Source organism: Frankliniella occidentalis, unplaced genomic scaffold, assembly GCF_000697945.3.
Source record: "Frankliniella occidentalis isolate FOCC.00 unplaced genomic scaffold, Focc_3.1 Scaffold7, whole genome shotgun sequence".
Taxonomy (NCBI): domain Eukaryota; kingdom Metazoa; phylum Arthropoda; class Insecta; order Thysanoptera; family Thripidae; genus Frankliniella; species Frankliniella occidentalis.
In genome coordinates, this window is record NW_026267137.1 from 3,146,344 (window position 1) to 3,156,146 (window position 9,803).

General features: G+C 55.0%; 1 protein-coding gene across 1 annotated transcript in view; it reads right to left on the minus strand.

Moving 5' to 3' along the window:
• The window catches only part of LOC113210079 (uncharacterized), a 79,558-nt gene that overhangs the window by 22,374 nt on the left and 47,381 nt on the right, over nt 1-9,803 (minus strand). The window contains exon 3 of the mRNA XM_052273367.1: nt 1,186-1,297. Coding sequence (XP_052129327.1) covers nt 1,186-1,297 — 112 coding nt within the window. The remainder of the gene's footprint in view (nt 1-1,185; nt 1,298-9,803) is intronic.

A 9,803-nucleotide genomic window follows, 5' to 3' on the forward strand; every position in this document is an offset into this window, starting at 1 on the left:
GGGGGGAGCAGGCATAGTGCGGGAGAGATCACTCCGTGCATTTGTCCTCCTCGAGCGACAAGCGACCTGCTTCACGCCGCTGCAGGACGTCCAGAGCGGCCGGTCGCTGGTGGTGGAGTCCAGCAGCCGGACCACGACACACTCCATTTTTACTGCGCGCTCTGCTCTTGCCCTCCAGATCATCTCGTTAAGGTTTCCATTCCTTCCCTTTTTTTTCTTTTCGTCCGTCCGCCTTCCATCCGGCGCGACAGTAGGGGCGGGGCGTGTCGAGGCGGGGCGGGGTGGGGCGAGGCGTGGCGGGGCAGGCGCGGCGGCGGGGGAGTGGCCCGGAGTGGCCGGCCGACCTGCCGGTGTGGCCGCGGCACCTGGCCCGGCTTTGCACTGACGAGGTCCTTACATGGCAGGTGCACGGGCGGGGCGGGGCGGTGAGGTGCCGGGCCGGCCGTGTGCCCGGCTGCACCGAGCGGAGGGGCCCCAACCCATTGATTTGTCAGCTCCAATGTCAGGCCGGGCGATGCTGCGCTCCAGACACTTCCCTCCTGCTCCCCTCGCTGCTTCGTCCTGCCTCAACAAGGTTCTCGTCCTTTTTATCTTATTTCAGCGGTCCACCGCAAGAGTCGCTCTCCCGCTTTTTTTAACACGGACCGGGGGGAAGAAATCCAAGACGACGACTGGCGACCTGGGTGTGTAGCATGTAGGTACACCGATTGGAGCAGCGCAAAGCAAGAACCTTCCGCCGCCGCCGTGCCTGGTGCCGCCCGCCCCCCGATGTCAGCCGCGACGTCAGCCGGGGCCGGCCGCGTCAGCAGCTCACGCACTTCCCTGCCCCCTTTTAGCGGCCCTTGGCGACCGACTACCCGTGGCCCACGCGGCCTTGCATTACCGCACACATGCAGCTCGAGAAACAAGAAAAAAACAGATAAGGGGCGAATAAGGTTGTGAAGCGCGAAGAAAATCACAATCATAAACCGCCTAAACGTACGCGCGCGCCGTGATGGTCGCACAAACAGTCACAGTCACAACGATAGACCGGCAAGTGGCCGGTTCTCGCAGTACATTTTTCATGCGATACTGTACGCGTGCCGACTTGCAGGTTGGTTGTCTACTGCAGGCGGTTCACAAATGTCCGCAAAGGGAGCACCTTTGCTGACCTGACCACTCGACTCCGTTCGGAGGTGTACTCACCCCTTTGGCCTGGAACAGCTGGCAGAATCGGTGCAGGTCTAGGGGCCCGTCGCCGCATAGGACGTAGGCGACGCTCTCCACCTGCTCGGCGAAGTCAATGTGCCGCTCGTCCCTGCAAACCAACAAGAGTTTAACGTCAACAAAGTGCGAAAGAGAGGGCTGGAAAATAATTTGTAGGAGGCGGCGGCAACCTTTATCGGTGAGCCTCAGGGTGAGTACGAGCATAGGTGGCATAAGTCCTCACACAAACTGCTGCATACCGAGGCTCCGAGGTAGCTAGAAAAGCTAGACAGGGCGTCTGTCTTTCGATCCACTAGCGCCTGTTAGGTAGGCAACATCTGTCCTGCAGTGCATGCGTGTACTGCGGTGTGGCCTACCCGGAGTCTCGCAGGCGCCCACGTCCCCGCGGCAACTTGCCGACTGAAAAGTGCAGGCTTTTTTTTTTAGGACGATCCCTTACGCGGACAGTCGGGGCACCTTCTCACTGGCGCGGGCCGACGCTCGGACAGCCGCGCGCCTCTGAGCGGACAGCACGGACAGCCCCAGCAGTAACTCATGCGCCGGCGCCCCGCCACAACGCTTCTGCCGCCGAGACCCCTGACGTGGCGGGGCGTCGCCTGTCGGCAACCTGTTCGCCCAGCGCCGGCGCTGCAGCTCTCCCACGACCTCTCTCCCCGGGGAGGGACCAAAGGAGCGCAAGGGAGTGACGAAGGGAGTGCGCGCTCACTACGCCAATACCGGCTGCTGCTGTGGCGCACATCTCCTTCCACACAACTCATAAACGTCCCGCACAGTACTCGCAAAATTGTATGAAGACAGACACTGCGAACGTAGGCGGTTCGAATTAGAGAGGGTCCAGAAAGTATGCCAGGGTTTTTTTTCTCAGATTCATTCGGCAAGTTTAGGGAGCTCGGCGCCTGTGAAACTGGGGGTAGGCCACCTAGCAGTACACGCATGCCATCCGTGAAGGATGTTGCCTACCTAGCAGGCGCTATGAGAAGATGGAGAGGTTGAACTTGGCAGTATCGTAACGGAGAATGACGGGCGAACATTCTGGTTGATAGTGCCTTACAGCCACGGAAGGCTCGTCATCGCCGTACACTCAATAATGATTGAATTGAGTGGTTTTTGAACGCAATTTAAAAGGTAAGTTCAAGCAACCTTTCCGCCGAGGGCGAGACTGAATCGTCGAGGTTTGCTGGCAGGACAGGGTTCGCGTCACGTCCACTCAAAGCAGCGGCATCCCCCCCCCCTCCCCTTCCCCCTGTCTCATGGACGCCACCGGTCTAATGGACTGGATACGGTTTATCTACATCACTATCATATTTCAGGCTCCGCCTTTCGCGACGCGATCAGGAGAGCAGTCTGAAGGGATGAGGGACTGCATCACAACCTGACGACAAATAGAATCATATCCAATCGAGTATGCACACCGCACACTTTTGAAAGTAACTCAATTCAAGGGTAGTTTGTTAGAAACGTTCGACCACCGTGAATTTCTGAAGTGCCAGGCGAAGGCAGGGTGACACCCTGTGATCAGGATAGTTATTCCAGTACGTTTGGCGGGTTTTTTGTTTTAAAAAAATCTGACAGAAGACGAAATAATCCGCTCGAGCAAAAATAACACACGTCGATCGCGTCGGAGTGAAAAGGAACGTGGCGGCGAAAAACAATTACCTCAGAAACGCGCGGCGAGACGACGCGATGGCCCCCAATCGAGCAGCACCGCCGGCAAAAAGAACGGGGAAGAAAAAAAGAGAAAGATAAAACGAGCGAGTAATCTTTAATTACCTGTAACGCGCGCCGTCGTGTGTTATTGTGTTGTTGGGGGTTGTGTTCTCCTGCCCGCTATTCGGTAGCCGGACAACGTGTGTGTGTGTGTACGTGCGTTATTTTTTTACAACGCCTAAATTACACACACAATTACAGTCCTTCGCCATAAAGACACACACGGAACGTTCGCGAAAAGTTGCATCTCGATCGGATTCCTCTTGTCGGAGTTGCGTTGCTCTTGCACGATTGCAGTCTGGCTCCTTGCAGTTCTTGTCGAGGAGGTGTCACCGGTGGTGCTGCAGTCCACCGCCCCGCCCCGACTCGCTCGGTTCAGGCCGATGTGCACCGTTCGTTATTTTGAATATGGTCCAGGCTGCCAGCCGCGCGACTGCCAAGGACAGCACACACAAAAAAAGAAAGAAAAAAAGAACACGGAGAGACCAAAATAAAGATTCGCCTGTCTCTCTCGCTCTCACATGTCTGCTGTCGCTCGAGCACCGATAAGAAGAGTGGGACAGAGTGGTACGAGGGCTGCATGCAGACGACCTGAACCACGCTGCATTAGGGTGGCAGGGGCGGGGAATAATTAGAAAGCATTTAGCCAACGGAGGAACCCCACAAGACCCCAAGAGTGCCCTCAACTCCCCCCCCCCCCCCCCCTCTCTCTCTCTCTCTCTCTCTCTCTCATACCTTGACGTCCTCGTAAAAATGCGACGGTCAGTTATCCTCCAATAACCCACACCTTTGCCGCCAAGACTCCCCGCTGCTCAAAAGGCTTGCGCTTGGGCTTACGTCCCGAGAGTGTTTATCTGTCCTCTTTATCGTGCTTTCATCTCCCCCCCTCCCCCTCTCTCACACACAACCCGAGTGACTGTGAACTGGACACGCGCAGTGAAGCGAATCAAAATGGCTCGGCTTATACGACCATGCGAAAATGGTATTCACGGCATGGGACAAGCAAAAGTGTGTGTGTGTGTGAGACAGAGAGACAGAGAGAGCAGGGGCGGGGCAGAAACACAAAAGTGTGTATGAGAGAGTGATAGAGTGCGATAGAGAAAGAGAAAGGGGGGGATGCGCGCCGCAGGCGAGAGGTGCGAGCGACAAGCTCAAATGTCCGCCACTACCTGTCGCTTACCGGCTACCGTCCCTGACAGAGAACGTATAAGTCCGTCTTTAGTTCTTTCACATTACGCAGCCCTCCCCCCTCCCCCCCGGTCGACTAGGAGTGTTCTAGACGGATCTTGATTACGGTATGAAAAATAAATAAAAAAGGATGTGTGTGTACTAATCGGTTGTAGACTCATCACCTTGTACCCATTTTGCTCGCGGCACCTAAAGGCGCAACGCCCCAAACAGCAGGTGTGTGTATCTGTCTGTCTAGTTTTGCGTGGTGCCTGAGGCTGAGGTGGCAGGTCAGTTGGCGAAAATATCTTTCGCAGCAACCATGGGGCACACGGGCACGGCGTGCGTGCGGCAAGGCGAATAGACGTCTTGTCCCACCTCGCGTTATATTACGCAAATCTTATCCTCGGTGCCCAGCCCGGGCCTTCCCCCTCCCTTTACCTTCTCTTTCCGGATGACCCCGTACAACAGCGGTTCTAGCCCCCCCCCCCTCTCCCCTCCACGCATCATAATCGTGACGAAAAAGCGATCGCAAGGCGCCGCTGACATGAGCGAACAACAGCTATGAGATTATCCGCGCCGCCCGCGGGGGTATACCGTGCGAGCGCGTTAGCCTCGTCCGTGACGGCGCTCATGACAGCGCGTGGGAGGAGCCATAGCAGAGCCCCGCGGCCGCGAAACCGCGTGCGCGAAAACGTAAGACGCCCAAACCGCTCACCACCACGGTACAATAATACACGGCCAAAAAAAAAAAAAAAAAAGGCGAAAAAAAGGTTTCTAAAATTTCAAGACCCGGCCTTCGATCTTATGGCGTATGCTATTGAAATCAAAAAAAAGTCTTGGAACTTAAGGAAATTTCGTAATTTAAGCTAAAATCTTTGACGGCCTTCGCCATTAACTTAAATTTGTTAAGACACAAGGCTCATCACTCTTCTCCAAAACAAAATAAAACAAAACAAAAATTTCGCTGATTACATTAGAATCGTTCTGTAACCTGCGACTGTACTAACGAGACCGAAGCGATTGAAAGTCCACGCAACGCCGCGGGATGCGTGTGACGAGAGCGTCCTCGGGTGTAGTGCAAAGTGGGCTCACTTCTCCTTAATGAAGACGCGGCCGGTGTCGTCAGCGCGCGGCTCGGCAGGGCAGAGCAAAGGGGGTAGTGAAGTCCAAGTCAGCCGCGCAGCAGCAAGCGCGGCGGGAAGGTGGTTCTGGCCGCATTGCGGACAATTTCTAGAGGAATGCCTAAGGAGAACATAGAGTTCTGCCGTCGTCGTGGCCGCTCTGAGTTCTCGGACAAGAAGCAGCCTGCGCACGAGCTAGCCCCGTCCAATCACCAAGCAGTGGACGCGCCGCGCGTCCACCATGCCGCGCACTCTCCAGCGAAGGCACAACAAATTCGTACTCAGCGCCCTGTAGTTTCGCTCTTTCCGGTATAAGGTCGCCAGGGGGACCTCGCCTCGAGAGCCTATACCATGATTTTGTGACTTGAGTGTGGCCACTTTTCTCCCAGCTTCACCGCCACGCCACCCGCGGGCGCATCGCAAGCGCGCCCGGCCCTCGCTTAGCATGCAAGTCTGGCAGCGGGCTGGAATTTTGATCCGACGATAAATTTGAGAGATGACACACACACACAGACACACCACTATCACCGTGAAATATTTTCCGCGGTCCGGCCAGGTTCGTTGGGAAAGCGCGTCGCTTCAGGGACAGAGATGAAGGCCTCAAATTTGTTTTTTTATTTCGAGTTTTGTAACGAACGACGGCGCGCGACACACGCGGCGCGCGCGACTGCAGCGGCGGAGAATAGAGTAACCGGAGCCGTTTATCAAATTAGAGAGAGATAGGGGAAGAGAGCGCGCAAGAGGGGGAGAGAGAGAGAGGGACGGGGGTGGGGCCGGGGAGAGGGGAGAAGGGAGAGGTAAGAGGCAAGAGGCTGCGCAAAACACGGCGAGGTGATTTATCCTGTCGGAGCTTTTCGTGAGTGCATATCATTCATCAAACTTTTCGGTCAAGCATGAATACTAGGGTCGGACGGGCGTGTCCCGAGCGTGCCGGGCGCAGGCCGAGGAAGGCGTACAACACGTGTCCTCCGGAGCGGCGGCCATCTGTACTCAACGAGTCCCCAGCAGGGGCGGACCTCCAGAGCGGCGGGCACCACCTCTAACACCCGTCCTCAATGAAGGTCCCCCAGTAGTGATGGACCTCCAGAGCGGCGGGCACCACCTCCAACACCTCCTCAATGACCGTCTGCAAGAAGGGGCGGACCTCCAGAGCGGCGGGGACCACCACCTCCACGTCGACTGATTCGCAACACGACATGATCGGGCCGGCCGCGATCCTCCGATAAACCAAACAGAATACCCCAAGGTCCCCAATAAGGTTTCCGGTTTGTTTATGACACCCGCTTTATGCCCCTGCTCCACAAGCCGCGCTGCTCTCGCCGTAAAAGATATTGCAGCGCCGGATGTGGACTATTTAGATGAGGAGGCGAGGAGGGAGAAGTAGGGGGAGGGGGGGGGGAGATCCTTCACGACCTGGATGACAGGCCGAACTGGGGCGTTACTGGCTTCCACCGAACGACGTGCGGAGCGCTGCGGAGGTGTGCCGCCGCCGCGCGGCAAGAGCCTGGCCTGGAGCCAACTCACTTCGAGGAAAGGCGCAAGAATGATGTCGAGAGGACTTATCCCGCGGCGCGGCGGAAAGCGAGAGGTAAAATGGAGAGATTTTAGAAAGGCTTGTACTACCGGACGGACGCCATGACAGGGTGCATCGGGATACAACAAGAGTGTCGGCGGGCGTTAACAGCCGCTCTGCCATTGACAACATATTTAAAAAAAATAATATTTTGAATGAAGAGAGCTTGGTTTCTCGTTGGCTCCAAAAAAAACAAGCGTAACTCCGCCAGTGCCGGAGAACAAGAGTAACTGAAACAAGCGCGGAGAACTCGAGTAACGCCTGGCTATTTAGATAGGGAGTTACTCGAGTTCTCCGCGCTGCTGCCAGTTACTCTTGTTCTCCGGCACTGGCAGAGTTACGCTTGTTTTTTTCGGAGCCAACGTTCTCCTGATAGCAAGTAACGCGGAAAGCCGCCGTGTAACTAACGCATAAAATGAAAAACTTTAAAATACTTCTTTTTATTCGAAAAGTAAAAATTAAAAAAAACATCATGTGGCATACTGGCTCACTCTGTGTCCGTCATGGCCTCCACGACGTGGCGGGGCCCGACCCGGAGACACGTATCTCGAGCGACTCCGCGGCCGAGTTAGTTACAAGGGGGGGCGTCCCACTCCACGCCAGGACGGGCGGCGGCGTCCGCGTTTGGGGGTCGACAACTCTTACTCCATTCCAGAGCATTTATACTAACATTTCCAGCGGGCGGCGACGACGGCCGAGGTGACGGCGGTGACGAGGGCGAAGAGGGCACGGCGCCGCCACCGCGCACCAGCCGCGCGGGCCGACCACCGGAAGGAAGGGCTGCGCACACACCATGTATAAGAAGCCACTCCAGGAATGTCAGGCCACATTTGTATTTGACCGCTATACAAAAGCTTCACATTTTATTTTTTATTTTTTGTTAAAAACTTGAACTATGCTGTATCGTAATTCGTGACACGAATTTGGTAAGTGGTACCGCAAAGATCTGATAAACGTGTAGCAGTAACGGCCTTTGTTTTGAGTTTTGTTTTTTTACTTGTGCGCTTGTACGTTCCACTGCACATTTAGCCTGTCGAGACCTGCGTAATAATTGTATTCAATTAATCATTACAGCAACTTTTTCTTTACGGTGTAGGCACACGCCCTGGCGGGTCGTCGTGGTTCACAATGGCGCGTGGGTCAGACAATGCCGGGCGCGGCGGTGAGTGATGCTACCGGTGAGCGGCGGCGGCGAGCAGCGGGGACCGGATCAGCAAACGAAGGATGAGCCGTTCGAAAAGTCGCGCGTGCGCTAAGAAGTAGTGATGCTCCCGTCTCGACGCAACGGACCGCGCCAATAGGCCCTCCTCTCTATAAGCACGACACGCCTAGCACAAGCAGAGAGGAGGAATCCCGTCGGGAAACTATCGGGCCTTTCATCAAAGACACTTACATTTCCGCTGTACATCTTCCTTTCGCCTGCCCTCCCTCCTCTCTACCAGCGCGGAGAGCACCGCACAGAGTTAACGCCCTGCTTGAGCCATCTCTTTAGACGCGTCTGGCAAGCTCTGCCGTCCGCTGCGCCGCTGCTGGAGCCGTGCTTACTGGAGGCGCCCGACCGGAGGCCGGAGGCTGGCCAGATGAGTACAGTAGAGGAGTCCGGGCGGCGGCGGCAGGTCCAGTGACACACTGCCCGCCTGACTGAGCCGAAGCCGTTGCCGTTCGGCTTGGGAGCCCCATGGGACCGATCTCCAGCAAGCGAGTTGAACACTTGTTCGCGGGATCAACTTAAAATTTGCGCCAACACACTCGTCGGAGTAAACTGTTCATTTAATAACCCTTGAATGGTATCGTAACTTATTTAATTATGGTCTCTTTTTAAAAATATTCTTGCGGCAAATTTACATTTTACAAGTTTCCATTAAAGTCTACTTTTTTGCTATCATAGCGAAATGAGTCTGAAAGGGGGGGGATTGCTAATGGAGACTCCAAAACAAGAGCCTCATACCTGCAGAATCCTTGTGGGGTCCTCTGTCACCCTCGTGAGGACTTGAGGGCAGGCAGCCAGTGACTTGGCCGAGGGGGGGGTCACTTCGAAAAATCATTATACAACCCCAAAAAAATCATTTAAAAAATAAAAAAAAATCAAAAAAATCAAAATAAAATCAAGTGGAAAGTTGCATAAAAATCCGAAAAATCGAGAACAAACGACCCCAAAACTGAGAAAAATGGGCACAAAACAAGAAAAAACACGAAGTTTTTGTAAATTTAACTGTTATTGTCTTTTTCATAGCTAAAAAATCAAAAGAAAAATCAAAATCAAAAATCAAAAAAATCAAAAATAATCAAAAATCAAAAAATCATTGTACACATTTTGTTTGAGTGAGCCCCCCCTCGGACTTGGCTGTGAGGTCGAGGCGGGGAGCGGCACGCAGCTCGGCCCCCGGCTTCCCGCATGAACGCCAGTTTAGCGAGCCAGCCGCTGATGTAATGTCGGCCGTTCGGGCGTACCGACAGTCGGAAAGACAGCGCAAGGCGGGGCGGGGCGGGGGAGGGCTTGCTGCCTCCCGGCCGGCATGGGCTTTCTCACGATTTATGTGTCGGGTATTGAAATTCGGGGTCCAGTTCGTAAAGCCCTCCGCAAGGCAATCATGCGTGCGAGAGCTCGGCGGGCCAGAAACAGAGTTTCCTGTGCAAGCAAATTGATGCACTGCGCAGGCTTTGTTCAAACGCAGCAGACATGCAAACAAAACGCTCCAGAAAACCGTAGTGGCGAGCACTGCGCTCCGCACTGGCCTTGAATGCGTGTGGGTCTTCCCCGCTTCTCTCTCTCCCCCCCCCCCCCCCTCTCTCTCTCTCTCTCTCTGCGGACAAACCCACATTATTTTTTTCCCCTCTTCAACATGCGGTGCCTTATTTTTCCCCATCTACCCGACCGATTTCTTCTTATTGTAGCGTTTAGTCGTGTGCGGGGCAGCAGCCGCCTGCAGTAAACACTCAAACACACACACACACTCACACACAAACAGCGGAGCGGTGCAACGTGCAAGCGCGCCGAAACGCACCTGAAGGGGGTATGGGGGGGG